The sequence below is a fragment of the Pseudophryne corroboree genome, chromosome 11, assembly GCF_028390025.1.
Source record: "Pseudophryne corroboree isolate aPseCor3 chromosome 11, aPseCor3.hap2, whole genome shotgun sequence".
Lineage (NCBI taxonomy): Eukaryota > Metazoa > Chordata > Amphibia > Anura > Myobatrachidae > Pseudophryne > Pseudophryne corroboree.
Window position 1 is genome coordinate 337,515,166 of NC_086454.1, and position 15,776 is coordinate 337,530,941.

General features: G+C 49.9%; 1 protein-coding gene across 1 annotated transcript in view; it reads left to right on the top strand.

The window, feature by feature from the left end:
- Positions 1-15,776, top strand: part of PRSS54 (serine protease 54) — a 67,019-nt gene that overhangs the window by 30,387 nt on the left and 20,856 nt on the right. The window contains exon 4 of the mRNA XM_063945840.1: positions 313-575. Within this exon, the coding sequence (XP_063801910.1) occupies positions 313-575 (263 nt within the window). The remainder of the gene's footprint in view (positions 1-312; positions 576-15,776) is intronic.

Below are 15,776 nucleotides of genomic sequence, written 5' to 3' on the forward strand. Positions count from 1 at the left end.
GATCGCAAGGTAGGAGTAGGTCTGCAGCTACTCAGAAACTGCATGAAAATATTTTTGGTGCTGCTCTGCGAACCTTTCATTCGCACTTCTGCTAAGCTAAGATACACTCCCAGAGGGCGGCGGCCTAGCGTTTGCACTGCTGCTAAAAACTGCTAGCGAGCGATCAACTCGGAATGAGGGCCATAGTGTGGGATCTATATAGAGTTTGTTCCTCTCCCTTATGTTGTAGATATTGCATCCGGCAGGATATATTTACCTCCAAGGGTGAGATGTCTCTTTCCATTTCTTTATGCTCTTTTCCCATTCTTTCAGCTATAGAAAAGCTCTTGTTGGTGTGGTGGGAATCACAGAACTAGAATCCAAGGAGCTGGAGGGGAGACCTCACTACCCCATCCGCAAGGTGATTGTGCACCAGAATTATGATGAGATCCTGCTCGGCCATGATCTGATGTTACTGATGACTGAGGGGAAGATTATATTTGGCCGGAACGTACAGCCTGTGTGTTTTCCCAGCACGGATCCGGATAACTCTGCATTAACCAACTGCCAGGTGTCTGGCTGGAGAGGAGCCGCAGGTGAGACCGTGTGTTAGGTGTCTGCATAACATTCACTCATTAGGAGAATGTACAGATGCAGACAATGGCCCTCATTCCGAGTTGTTCGCTCGCTAGCTGCTTTTAGCAGCTTTGCACACGCTAAGCCGCCGCCTACAGGCAGTGAATCTTAGCTTAGCAGAATTGCGAACGAAAGATTAGCAGAATTGCGAATAGAATAGCGATCAGAAATTTCTTTGCAGTTTCCGAGTAGCTCGAGACTTACTCTGCCACTGCGATCAGTTCAGTCAGTTTCGTTCCTGGTTTGACGTCACAAACACACCCAGCGTTCGCCCAGACACTCCCCCGTTTCTCCAGCCACTCCCGCGTTTTTCCCAGAAACGGCAGCGTTTTTCCGCACACACCCATAGAACGGCCAGTTTCCGCTCAGAAACACCCACTTCCTGTCAATCACACTCCGATCACCAGAACGATGAAAAAAATAAGAATTTACTCACCGGTAATTCTATTTCTCGTAGTCCGTAGTGGATGCTGGGAACTCCGTAAGGACCATGGGGAATAGCGGGCTCCGAAGGAGGCTGGGCACTCTAGAAAGATCTTAGACTACCTGGTGTGCACTGGCTCCTCCCACTATGACCCTCCTCCAAGCCTCAGTTAGGTACTGTGCCCGGACGAGCGTACACAATAAGGAAGGATTTTGAATCCCGGGTAAGACTCATACCAGCCACACCAATCACACCGTACAACTCGTGATATGAAACACAGTTAACAGTATGAAACAATAGAGCCTCTCAACAGATGGCTCAACAATAACCCGATTTAGTTAACAATAACTATGTACAAGTAATGCAGATAAACCGCACTTGGGATGGGCGCCCAGCATCCACTACGGACTACGAGAAATAGAATTACCGGTGAGTAAATTCTTATTTTCTCTAACGTCCTAGTGGATGCTGGGAACTCCGTAAGGACCATGGGGATTATACCAAAGCTCCCAAACGGGCGGGAGAGTGCGGATGACTCTGCAGCACCGAATGAGAGAACTCCAGGTCCTCCTCAGCCAGGGTATCAAATTTGTAGAATTTTGCAAACCAAGTAGCTGCTCGGCAAAGTTGTAAAGCCGAGACCCCTCGGGCAGCCGCCCAAGATGAGCCCACCTTCCTTGTGGAATGGGCATTGACAGATTTTGGCTGTGGCAGGCCTGCCACAGTATGTGCAAGCTGAATTGTACTACAAATCCAACGAGCAATAGTCTGCTTAGAAGCAGGAGCACCCAGCTTGTTGGGTGCATATAGGATAAACAGCGAGTCAGATTTTCTGACTCCAGCCGTCCTGGAAACATATATTTTCAGGGCCCTGACAACGTCTAGCAACTTGGAGTCCTCCAAATCCTTAGTAGCCGCAGGCACCAAATAGGCTGGTTCAGGTGAAACGCTGACACCACCTTAGGGAGAAACTGGGGACGAGTCCTCAATTCTGCCCTATCCATATGGAAAATCAAATAAGGGCTTTTACAAGACAAAGCCGCCAATTCTGATACTCGCCTGGCAGAAGCCAAGGCCAATAACATAACCACCTTCCATGTGAGATATTTCAGATCCACGGTTTTTAGTGGTTCAAACCAATGTGATTTTAAGAAAACTCAACACCACGTTGAGATCCCAAGGTGCCACAGGAGGCACAAACGGGGGCTGACTATGCAGCACTCCTTTTATAAATGTCTGAACTTCAGGTACTGAAGCGAGTTCTTTTTTGAAAGAAAATCGACAGAGCCGAGATCTGTACCTTAATGGAACCCAATTTAAGGCCCATAGTCACTCCTGCTTGCAGGAAATGCAGAAATCGACCTAGTTGAAATTCCTCTGTTGGGGCCCTTTCGGCCTCACACCATGCAACATATTTTCGCCATATGCGGTGATAATGAGTTGCTGTAACCTCTTTCCTGGCTTTAGTAAGCGTAGGAATTACTTCCTCCGGAATGCCCTTTTCCTTCAGGATCCGGCGTTCAACCGCCATGCCGTCAAACGCAGCCGCGGTAAGTCTTGGAACAGACAGGGCCCCTGCTGCCGCAGGTCCTGACTGAGTGGCAGAGGCCATGGGTCCTCTGATATAAATTCTTGAAGTTCTGGGTACCAAGCTCTTCTTGGCCATCCACGAGTATTGTTCTTACTCCTCGCCTTCTTATTATTCTCAGTACCTTTGGTATGAGAGGCAGAGGGGAGAACACCTAAACCGACTGGTACACCCACGGTGTTACCAGAGCGTCCATAGCTATCGCCTGAGGGTCCCTTGACCTGGAGCAATATCTTTTATAGCTTTTTGTTAAGGCGGGACGCCATCATGTCCACCTGTGGCCTTTCCCAATGGTGTACAATCCTATTGGAAGACTTCTGGAGGAAGTCCCCATTCTCCCGGGTGGAGGTCGTGTCTGTTGAGAAGATCTGCTTCCCAGTTGTCCACTCCGGGAATGAACACTGCTGACAGTGCTAACACATGATTTTCCGCCTATCGGAGAATCCTTGTGGCTTCTGCCATCGCCATCCTGCTTTTTGTGCCGCCCTGTTGATTACATGGGCGACTGCCGTGATGTTGTCTGATTGGATCAGTACCGGCTGGTTTTGAAGCAGAGGCCTTGCTGGCCTCAGGGCATTGTAAATGGCCCTCAGATCCAGAATATTTATGTGTAGGGAAATAACCTGACTTGACCAAAGTCCCTGGAAGTTTCTTCCCTATGTGACTGCCCCCCAGCCTCAAAGGCTGGAATCCATGGTCACTAGGACCTAGTCCTGTATGCCGAACCTGCGGCCCTCTTGAAGATGGGCACTCTGCAGCCACCACAGTAGAGATACCCTGGTCCTTGAAGACAGGGTTATCAGCCTATGCATCGGAAGATGCGATCCGGACCACTTGTCCAACAGGTCCCTCTGAAAAGTTCTTGTATGGAACCTGCCTAATGGGATTGCTTCGTAAGAAGCTACCATTTTTCCCAGGACTCGCGTGCAATGATGCACCGCTACCTATTTTGGTTTCAGGAGGTCTCTGACTAGAGATGACAACTCCTTGGCTTTCTCCTCCGGGAGAAACACTATTTCTGGTTTATGTCCAGAACCATCCCCAGGAACAGTAGACGTGTCATAGGAACCAGCTGTGACTTTGGACTGTTTAGAATCCACCTATGCTGTTGTAGCACTTTCCAAAATAGTGCTACCCCGACTACCAACTGCTCCTTGGACCTCGCCCTTATAACGAGATTGTCCAAATACGGGATAATTACAACTCCCTTTTTTTTTTTTTTAAGGAGTATCATCATTTCGGCCATTACCTTGATAAAACACCCTCGGTGCCATGTACAGTCCAAACGGCAGTGTCTGGACTTGGTAATGGTAATCCTGTACCACAAATCTGAGGTACTCCTGGCGAGGATGGTAAATGGGGACATGCAGGTAAGCATCCTTGATGTCCCGGGATACCATGTAATCCCCCTCGTCCAGGCTTGCAATAACCGCCCTGAGCGATTCCATCTTGAACTTGAATTTTTTTATGTTCAAGGATTTTAATATAAAATGGGTCACACCGAACCATGCGGTTTCGGTACCCCAACCCGTGTGGAATAGTAACCCCGTCCTTGTTGAAGTAGGGGCACCTTGAGTATTACCTGCTGGGAATACCGCTTATTAATTGCCTCTAGCACAGCCTCCCTGCCTGAGGGAGTTGTCAGCAAGGCATATTTTAGGAAACGGCTGGGGGGAGACATCTCTAATTCCAGCTTGTACCCCTGAAATACTACTTGGAAGAAACAGGGATCCACCTGTGAGCGAGCCCACTAATTGCTGAAATTTTTGAGGCGGCCCCCCACCGTACCTGGCTACACCTGTGGAGCACCCGCGTCATGGTGTGTACTCACAGGAGGCGGGGGAAGAATCTTGATTCTGGGAACAGGCTGACTGGTGCAGCTTTTTCCCTCTACCCTTGTCTCTGTACAGAAAGGAAGCGCCATTTGACCCGCTTGCTTTTCTGAAGCCGAAAGGACTGTACCTTTTTCTGTGAGGAAACCTGAGGTAAAATTATTTCTTCCCAGCAGTTGCTGTGGATACGAGGTCCCAGAGACCATCCCCAAATAATTCCTCACCCTTATAAGGCTCTCTATGCGCTTTTTAAGTCAGCATCACCTGTCCAGTGACAGGTCTCTAATACCCTCCTGACAGAATGGACATTACATTTATTTTGGATGCCAGCCGGCAAAATATCCCTCTGTGTATCCCCCATATATAAGACAACGTCTTTAATATGTTTTTATGTTTGCCAACTATTATCCCTGTTTGACAGGGTCACCAACCACGCTGCAGCAGCACTATCTGCAGGTCTCAGTCTAGTACCTGAGTGTGTAAATACAGACTTCAGGATAGCCTCCTGTTTTTTATCAACAGGTACCTATTAAAGTGGCCGTATCCTAAGACGGCAGTGCCACCTTTTTTGACAAACGTGTGAGCGCCTTATCCACCCTAGGGGATATCTCCCAGCGTAACTTATCCTCCTGGCGGGAAAGGGTACGCCATCAGTAACTTTTTATAAATTACCAGTTTCTTAACGGGGGAACCCACGGTTTTCACACACTTCATTTATTCATCTGATGGGGGAACAAAACACTGCCTGTTTTTTCTCCCCAAACCTAAAACCCATTTATAGAGGTTAAAGTCAGAAATGTATAACACATTTTTTATTGCCGGGATCAAGTCACGGATTGGATTGTGTATATGTCTCCACCTTGTCGACTCTGGAGTCAGACTCCGTGTCGACATCTGTGTCTGCCATCTGAGAGAGCGGGCGTTTTTGAGCCCCTGATGGCCTTTGAGACGCCTGGGCAGGCGCGGGCTGCGAAGCCGGCTGTCCCACAGCTGTTACGTCATCCACCCTTTTATGTAAGGAGTTGACACTGTCGGTTAATACCTTTTACCTCTCTATCCACTCTGGTGTCGGCCCCACAGGGGGCGCCATCACATATATCGGCCTCTGTTCCGTCACCATATAAGCCTCCTCATTCAACATGTCGACACAGCCGTACCGACACACCGCAGACACACAGGGAATGCTCTAAACGAGGACAGGACCCACAAAAGCCCTTTGGGGGGACAGAGTGAGAGTATGCCAGCACACACCAGAGCGCTATATACTGCAGGGACTAACTGAGTTATGTCCCCTATAGCTTTATATCTATATATATATATAATGTATACTGCGCCTAAATTTAGTGCCCCCTCTCTCTTTTTTAACCCTTGTAGACTGCAGGGGAGAGCCAGGGAGCTTCCCTCCAACGGAGCTGTGAGGGAAAATGGCGCCAGTGTGCTGAGGAGATAGGCTCCGCCCCTTTTTCGCGGCCTATTCTCCCGTTTTTTATGGACTTCTGGCAGGGGTATTTACCTCATATATAGCCCCTGGGGCTATATATTGAGGTATTTTTGCCAGCCAAGGTGTTTTTATTGCTGCCTCAGAGCGCCCCCCCCCCAGCGCTCTGCACCCTCAGTGACCGGAGTGTGAAGTGTGTATGAGGAGCAATGGCGCACAGCTGCAGTGCTGTGCGCTACCTTGGTGAAGACTGAGTCTTCATGCCGCCGATTTTCCGGACCATATTCTTGCTTCTGGCTCTGTAAGGGGGACGGCGGCGCGGCTCCGGGACCGAACATCAAGGCTGGGCCTGCGGTCGATCCCTCTGGAGCTAATGGTGTCCAGTAGCCTAAGAAGCCCAATCCGGCTGCAAGCAGGCGAGTTCGCTTCTTCTCCCCTTAGTCCCTCGCTGCAGTGAGCCTGTTGCCAGCAGGTCTCACTGAAAAGAACAAATTCTAAGACTATAACTTTCTAAGAGCTCAGGAGAGCCCCTAGTGTGCATCCAACCTCGGCCGGGCACGAAATCTAACTGAGGCTTGGAGGAGGGTCATAGTGGGAGGAGCCAGTGCACACCAGGTAGTCTAAGATCTTTCTAGAGTGCCCAGCCTCCTTCGGAGCCCGCTATTCCCCATGGTCCTTACGGAGTTCCCAGCATCCACTAGGACGTTAGAGAAATAAGAATTTACTTACCGATAATTCTATTTCTCGTAGTCCGTAGTGGATGCTGGGAACTCCGTAAGGACCATGGGGAATAGCGGCTCCGCAGGAGACTGGGCACAAAAGTAAAGCTTTAGGACTACCTGGTGTGCACTGGCTCCTCCCCCTATGACCCTCCTCCAAGCCTCAGTTAGGATACTGTGCCCAGACGAGCGTACACAATAAGGAAGGATTTTGAATCCCGGGTAAGACTCATACCAGCCACACCAATCACACCGTACAACCTGTGATCTGAACCCGGTTAACAGCATGATAACTGAGGAGCCTCTGAAAAGATGGCTCACAACAATAATAACCCGATTTTTGTAACAATAACTATGTACAAGTATTGCAGACAATCCGCACTTGGAATGGGCGCCCAGCATCCACTACGGACTACGAGAAATAGAATTATCGGTAAGTAAATTCTTATTTTCTCTGACGTCCTAGTGGATGCTGGGAACTCCGTAAGGACCATGGGGATTATACCAAAGCTCCCAAACGGGCGGGAGAGTGCGGATGACTCTGCAGCACCGAATGAGAGAACTCCAGGTCCTCCTCAGCCAGGGTATCAAATTTGTAGAATTTAGCAAACGTGTTTGCCCCTGACCAAGTAGCTGCTCGGCAAAGTTGTAAAGCCGAGACCCCTCGGGCAGCCGCCCAAGATGAGCCCACCTTCCTTGTGGAATGGGCTTTCTCTAACGTCCTAAGTGGATGCTGGGGACTCCGTAAGGACCATGGGGAATAGCGGCTCCGCAGGAGACTGGGCACATCTAAAGAAAGCTTTAGGACTATCTGGTGTGCACTGGCTCCTCCCCCTATGACCCTCCTCCAAGCCTCAGTTAGATCTCTGTGCCCGAACGAGAAGGGTGCACACTAGGGGCTCTCCTGAGCTTCTTAGTGAAAGTTTTAGTTTAGGTTTTTTATTTTCAGTGAGACCTGCTGGCAACAGGCTCACTGCATCGAGGGACTAAGGGGAGAAGAAGCGAACTCACCTGCGTGCAGAGTGGATTGGGCTTCTTAGGCTACTGGACATTAGCTCCAGAGGGACGATCACAGGCCCAGCTTGGATGGGTCCCAGAGCCGCGCCGCCGGCCCCCTTACAGAACCAGAAGGCAGAAGAGGTCCGGAAAATCGGCGGCAGAAGACGTCCTGTCTTCAACAAGGTAGCGCACAGCACTGCAGCTGTGCGCCATTGCTCTCAGCACACTTCACCCTTCGGTCACTGAGGGTGCAGGGCGCTGGGGGGGGGCGCCCTGAGACGCAATAAAAACACCTTGGATGGCAAAAAATGCATCACATATAGCTCCTGGGCTATATGGATGCATTTAACCCCTGCCAGAATCCATAAAAAAGCAGGAGAAAAGTCCGCGAAAAAGGGGCGGAGCCTATCTCCTCAGCATACTGGCGCCATTTTCCCTCACAGCTCCGTTGGAGGGAAGCTCCCTGGCTCTCCCCTGCAGTCACTACACTACAGAAAGGGTTAAAAAAAAGAGAGGGGGGCACTAATTAGGCGCAGTATTAACTATACAGCAGCTATAAGGGGAAAAACACTTATATAAGGTTATCCCTGTATTTATATAGCGCTCTGGTGTGTGCTGGCAAACTCTCCCTCTGTCTCCCCAAAGGGCTAGTGGGGTCCTGTCCTCTATCAGAGCATTCCCTGTGTGTGTGCTGTATGTCGGTACTTTTGTGTCGACATGTATGAGGAGAAAAATGATGTGGAGACGGAGCAGATTGCCTGTAATAGTGATGTCACCCCCTAGGGGGTCGACACCTGAGTGGATGAACTGTTGGAAGGAATTACGTGACAGTGTCAGCTCTGTATAAAAGACAGTGGTTGACATGAGACAGCCGGCTACTCAGCTTGTGCCTGTCCAGACGTCTCATAGGCCGTCAGGGGCTCTAAAGCGCCCGTTACCTCAGATGGCAGATATAGACGCCGACACGGATACTGACTCCAGTGTCGACGGTGAAGAGACAAATGTGACTTCCAGTAGGGCCACACGTTACATGATTGAGGCAATGAAAAATGTTTTACACATTTCTGATAATACGAGTACCACCAAAAAAGGGGTATTATGTTCGGTGAGGAAAAACTACCTGTAGTTTTCCTGAATCTGAGAAATTAAATGAGGTGTGTGATGATGCGTGGGTTTCCCCCGATAACAACTGATAATTTCTAAAATGTTATTGGCATTATATCCTTTCCCGCCAGAGGTTAGGGTGCGTTGGGAAACACCCCCTAGGGTGGATAAAGCGCTCACACGCTTGTAAGGGCTCTACCTTCGCCTGAGATGGCCGCCCTTAAGGATCCTGCTGATAGAAAGCAGGAGGGTATCCTAAAAGGTATTTACACACATACTGGTGTTATACTGCAACCAGCAATCGCCTCAGCCTGGATGTGCAGTGCTGGGTTGGCGTGGTCGGATTCCCTGACTGAAAATATTGATACCCTAGATAGGGACAGTATATTTTTGCCTATAGAGCATTTAAAAGATGCATTTCTATATATGCGTGATGCACAGCGGAATATTTGCCGACTGGCATCAAGTCTAAGCGCGTTGTCCATTTCTACCAGTAGAGGGTTATGGACACGTCAGTGGTCAGGTGATGCGTATTCCAAACGGCATTTGGAAGTATTGCTTTATTAAGGGAGGAGTTATTTGGGGTCGGTCTTTCAGACCTGGTGGCCACGGCAACAGCTGGGAATTCCACGTTTGTACCCCAGGTCGCCTCTCAACATGAGAAGACGCCGTATTATCAGGCGCAGTCTTTTCGTGGACAAGCGGGCAAAAGGTTCCTCATTTCTGCCCCGTGACAGAGGGAGAGGAAAAAGGCTGCAGAAATCAGCCAGTTCCCAGGAACAGAAACCCTCTCCCGCCTCTGCCAAGCCCTCAGTATACGCTGGGGCTTTACAAGCAGAATCAGGCACGGTGGGGGGCCCGTCTCAATGAATTTCAGCGCGCAGTGGGCTCACTCGCAAGTAGACCCCTGGATCCTTCAGGTGATATCTCAGGGGTACAAATTAGAATTCGAGACGTCTCCCCCTCGCCGTTTCCTAAAGTCGGCTTTACCGATGTCTCCTTCTGACAGGGAGACAGTTTTGGAAGCCATTCACAAGCTGTATTCCCAGCAGGTGATAATCAAGATACCCCTCCTGCAACAGGGAACGGGGTATTATTCCACACTGTTGTGGTACCGAAGCCGGACGGCTCGGTGAGACCGATTCTAAATCTAAAATCTTTGAACACTTACATACAGAGGTTCAAATTCAAGATTGAGTCACTCAGAGCAGTGATTGCGAACCTGGAAGAAGGGGACTACATGATGTCTCGGGACATCAAGGATGCTTACCTTCATGTCAAAATTTACCCTTCTCACCAAGGGTACCTCAGGTTTATGGTACAGAACTGTCACTATCAGTTCAGACGCTGCCGTATGGATGGTACACGGCACCCCGGGTCTTTACCAAGGTAATGGGCGAAATGATGATATTCCTTCGAAGGAAGTGAATTTTAGTTATCCCTTACTTGGACAATTCCCTGATAAGGGTAAGATCCAGGGAACAGTTGGAGGTCGGTGTAGCACTATCTCAGGTAGTGTGGCGGCAGCACGATTGGATTCTCAATATTCCAAAATCGCACCTGGTTCCGACGACGTGTCTTCTGTTCCTAGGGATGATCCTGGACACAGTCCAGAAAAAGGTGTTTCTCCCGGAGGAGAAAGCCAGGGAGTTATCCGAGCTAGTCAGGAACCTCCTAAAACCGAGCCAAGTCTCAGTGCATCAATGCACAAGGGTTCTGGGTAAAATGGTGGCTTCCTACGAAGCAATCCCATTCGGCAGATTCCACGCAAGAACTTTCCAGTGGGACCTGCTGGACAAATGGTCCGGGTCGCATCTTCAGATGCATCAGCGGATAACCCTGTCACCAAGGACAAGGGTGTCCCTCCTGTGGTGGTTGCAGAGTGCTCATCTTCTAGAGGGCCGCAGATTAGGCATTCAGGACTGGGTCCGGGTGACCACGGATGCCAGCCTGCGAGGCTGGGAAGCAGTCACACAGGGAAGGAATATCCAGGGCTTATGGTCAAGCCTGGAGACATCACTTCACATAAATATCCTGAAGCTAAGGGACATTTACAATGCTCTAAGCTTAGCAAGACCTCTGCTTCAAGGTCAGCCGGTGTTGATCCAGTCGGACAACATCACGGCAGTCACCCACGTAAACAGAGAGGGTGGCACAAGAAGCAGGAGGGCAATGGCAGAAGCTGCAAGGATTCTTCGCTGGGCGGAAAATCATGTGATAGCACTGTCAGCAGTATTCATTCCGGGAGTGGACAACTGGGAAGCAGACTTCCTCAGCACGACCTCCACCCGGGAGAGTGGGGACTTCACCCAGAAGTCTTCCACATGATTAAAAACTCGACAGGTATTGCGCCAGGTCCAGGGACCCTCAGGCAATAAGCTGTAGACGCTCTGGTAACACCGTGGGTGTACCAGTCAGGGTATGTGTTCCCTCCTCTGCCTCTCATACCCAAGGTACTGAGATTGATAAGATGGAGAGGAGTAAGCACTATATTCGTGGTTCCGGATTGGCCAAGAAGGACTTGGTAACCGGAACTTCAAGAGATGCTCACGGAGGATCCGTGGCCTCTACCTCTAAGAAGGGACCTGCTCCAGCAAGGACCCTGTCTGTTCCAAGACTTACCGCGGCTGCGTTTGACGGCATGGCGGTTGAACGCCGGATCCTGAAGGAAAAAAGGCATTCCGGATGAAGTCATCCCTATCCTGATCAAAGCCAGGAAGGATGTAACCGCAAAAACATTATCACCGCAATTGGCGAAAATATGTTGCGTGGTGCGAGGCCAGTAAGGCCCGACGGAGGAAATTCAACTGGGTCGATTCCTACATTTCCTGCAAACAGGAGTGTCTATGGGCCTGAAATTGGGGTCCATTAAGGTTCAAATTTCGGCCCTGTCAATTTTCTTCCAAAAAGAACTAGCTTCAGTCCCTGAAGTTCAGACGTTTGTAAAAGGGGTACTGCATATACAGCCTCCTTTTGTGCCTCCAGTGGCACTTTGGGATCTCAATGTAGTTTTGGGTTCCAAAAGTCACATTGGTTTGAACCACTTAAATCTGTGGAGTTAAAATATCTCACATGGAAAGTGGTCATGCTGTTGGCCCTGGCCTGGGCCAGGCGCGTGTCAGAATTGGCGGCTTTATCCTGAAAAAGCCCTTATCTGATTTTCCATTCGGACAGGGCGGAATTGAGGACTCGTCCTCAGTTTCTCCCCAAGGTGGTTTCAGCGTTTCACCTGAACCAACCTATTGGTGGTGCCTGCGGCTACTAGGGACTTGGAGGCCTCCAAGTTGCTAGACGTTGTCAGTGCCCTGAAAATATATGTTTCCAGGACGGCTGGAGTCAGGAAATCTGACTCGCTGTTTATCCTGTATGCACCCAACAAGCTGGGTGCTCCTGCTTCTAAGCAGACTATTGCTCGTTGGATTTGTAGTACAATTCAGCTTGCACATTCTGTGGCAGGCCTGCCACAGCCAAAAATCTGTAAATGCCCACTCCACAAGGAAGGTGGGCTCATCTTGGGCGGCTGCCCGAGGGGTCTCGGCTTTACAACTTTGCCGAGCAGCTACTTGGTCAGGAGCAAATACGTTTGTAAAATTCTACAAAATTGATATCCTGGCTGAGGAGGACCTGGAGTTCTCTCATTTGGTGCTGCAGAGTCATCCGCACTCTCCCGCCCGTTTGGGAGCTTTGGTATAATCCCCATGGTCCTTACGGAGTTCCCAGCATCCACTAGGACGTCAGAGAAAATAAGAATTTACTTACTTAGTGGATGCTGGGCGCCCATCCCAAGTGCGGATTGTCTGCAATACTTGTACATAGTTATTGTTACAAAAATCGGGTTATTATTGTTGTGAGCCATCTTTCAGAGGCTCCTCTATTATCATGCTGTTAACTGGGTTCAGATCACAGGTTATACGGTATGATTGGTGTGGCTGGTATGAGTCTTACCCGGGATTCAAAATCCTTCCTTATTGTGTACGCTCGTCCGGGCACAGTATCCTAACTGAGGCTTGGAGGAGGGTCATAGGGGGAGGAGCCAGTGCACACCAGATAGTCCTAAAGCTTTCTTTAGATGTGCCCAGTCTCCTGCGGAGCCGCTATTCCCCATGGTCCTTACGGAGTCCCCAGCATCCACTACGGACTATGAGAAATAGAATTATCGGTAAGTCAATTCTTATTTTTACAGATTTTGTCTGTGGCAGGCCTGCCACAGAATGTGCAAGCTGAATTGTACTACAAATCCAACGAGCAATAGTCTGCTTAGAATCAGGAGCACCCAGCTTGTTGGGTGCATACAGGATAAATAGCGAGTCAGATTTTCTGACTCCAGCCGTCCTGGAAACATATATTTTCAGGGCCCTGACTACGTCCAGCAACTTGGAGTCCTCCAAGTCCCTAGTAGCCGCAGGTACCACAATAGGCTGGTTCAAGTGAAACGCTGAAACCACCTTAGGGAGAAATTGAGGACGAGTCCTCAATTCTGCCCTGTCCGTATGAAAAATTAGGTAAGGGCTTTTATAGGATAAAGCCGCCAATTCTGAGACACGCCTGGCTGAAGCCAGTGCCAACAGCATTACCACTTTCCATGTGAGATATTTTAAGTCCACAGTGGTGAGTGGTTCAAACCAATGTGATTTTAGGAACCCCAAAACTACATTGAGATCCCAAGGTGCCACTGGAGGCACAAAAGGAGGCTGTATATGCAGTACCCCCTTGACAAACGTCTGAACTTCAGGAACTGAAGCCAGTTCTTTCTGGAAGAAAATCGACAGGGCCGAAATTTGAACCTTAATGGACCCTAATTTTAGGCCCATAGACAGTCCTGTTTGCAGGAAATGCAGGAAACGACCCAGTTGAAATTCCTCTGTAAGGGCCTTCCTGGCCTCGCACCACGCAACATATTTACGCCAAATACGGTGATAATGCTGTACGGTTACATCCTTCCTGGCTTTGATCAGGATAGGGATGACTTCATCCGGAATGCCTTTTTCCTTCAGGATCCGGCGTTCAACCGCCATGCCGTCAAACGCAGCCGCAGTAAGTCTTGGAACAGACAGGGTCCCTGCTGGAGCAGGTCCCTTCTTAGAGGTAGAGGCCACGGGTCCTCTGTGAGCATCTCTTGAAGTTCCGGGTACCAAGTCCTTCTTGGCCAATCCGGAGCCACGAGTATAGTCCTTACTCCTCTCCTTCTTATGATTCTCAGTACCTTGGGTATGAGAGGCAGAGGAGGGAACACATACACTGACTGGTACACCCACGGTGTTACCAGAGCGTCCACAGCTATTGCCTGAGGGTCCCTTGACCTGGCGCAATACCTGTCTAGTTTTTTGTTGAGGCGGGACGCCATCATGTCCACCTTTGGTTTTTCCCAACGGTTCACAAGCATGTGGAAGACTTCTGGGTGAAGTCCCCACTCTCCCGGGTGGAGGTCGTGCTCTGTAAGGGGGCCGGTGGCGCGGCTCTGGGACCGAGCTCCGAGGCTGGGCCTGTGTTCGGTCCCTCTGGAGCTAATGGTGTCCAGTAGCCTAAGAAGCCCAAGCTGGCTGCAAGCAGGCAGGTTCGCTTCTTCTCCCCTTAGTCCCTCGATGCAGTGAGCCTGTTGCCAGCAGGTCTCACTGAAAATAAAAAACCTAAAACTAAACTTTCACTAAGAAGCTCAGGAGAGCCCCTAGTGTGCACCCTTCTCGGCCGGGCACAAAAATCTAACTGAGGCTTGGAGGAGGGTCAGAGGGGGAGGAGCCAGTGCACACCAGGTAGTCCTAAAGCTTTACTTTTGTGCCCAGTCTCCTGCGGAGCCGCTATTCCCCATGGTCCTTACGGAGTTCCCAGCATCCACTAGGACGTCAGAGAAATCTTCGTTATGCTGTCAGTAAAATACCTAACTTTTGTGTAAAATAACTAAGCGCATACGCTCTGCGAACCTTGCACATGCGCAGTAAGCGACTAATCGCAATATAGCGAAACTCGGCAACGAGCGAACAACTCGGAATGAGGGCCAATAATAGTGTGTCACAACTGAGGGCTGGTGCTGACCAGGGGGAAACCTCAGTTGTAGGGGCTGAGGTATAGGTGTACCTGGGAGGCAGTACAGGGTTCTTGGACATGCAGGGAACCTTTAGAACAAGTGCCCGAAGGCGTGACCACGAAAACAAGGGAAAGTTCAAAGGTTTATTAAACACAGTTCAGAGGAATACTGATGACTTGGTACAGGTAACAGGAATCACAGTTCAGAGAAATACTTGGGATGGATGACGGAACACCGATGGTGACTTGGAATCTATGACGGAACACCGATGGTTACTTTGGGATCGATGGCGGAACACCGATGGTTACTGGAGATCGATGGCGGAACACCAATGGAGACTTGGGGTCGATGGCGGAACACCGATGGAGACTTGGGGTCGATGGCGGAACACCGATGGAGACTTGGGGTCGATGGCGGAACACCGATGGAGACTTGGGGTCGATGGCGGAACACCGATGGAGACTTGGGATCGATGGCGGAACACCGATGGAGACTGGGGATCGATGGCGGAACACCGATGGTTACTGGCAGGGCAGGGCACCGCTGGAAGCTAGAAGCCGGTCTCAGGTAACTGCCAGTCACAGGGTGCAATGTTGAGACACTGCAGAGTCAGGCTGTGCTGTAGAGAAAGTCCATGGGAGAACTGCACACTGGAATCACTGTAGACAATTGAAGCACTGACCTCTTTCCACCCCAGGAACAAGATATTTATACCAGCTGGCAAACAGGGATTGGCTGGCTGATTAAGCAGAGTCTAGAGTGCAGCTGCTGGGTAATTAGGTAGAAACCAGAGTGCAGCTGATTGGCTGAAAAGTAACATGTGATGAAAACAAACATGGCTGCGCCCATGTTTGAACTTGGAGGGAAAGACTGTTTGTAACTTGCATGTGAGCTTTAACCATGAAGCTGCCAGAATCACAGTGAAGAGATTTGAGACAATGAGATGCAGCGTGCTGCATGCAGACAGTGCAGATGGAATCCAGGCTTGGAACACTGGGACAGTCTCAGGAGGCATTTGGAAGGTAAATATTGATA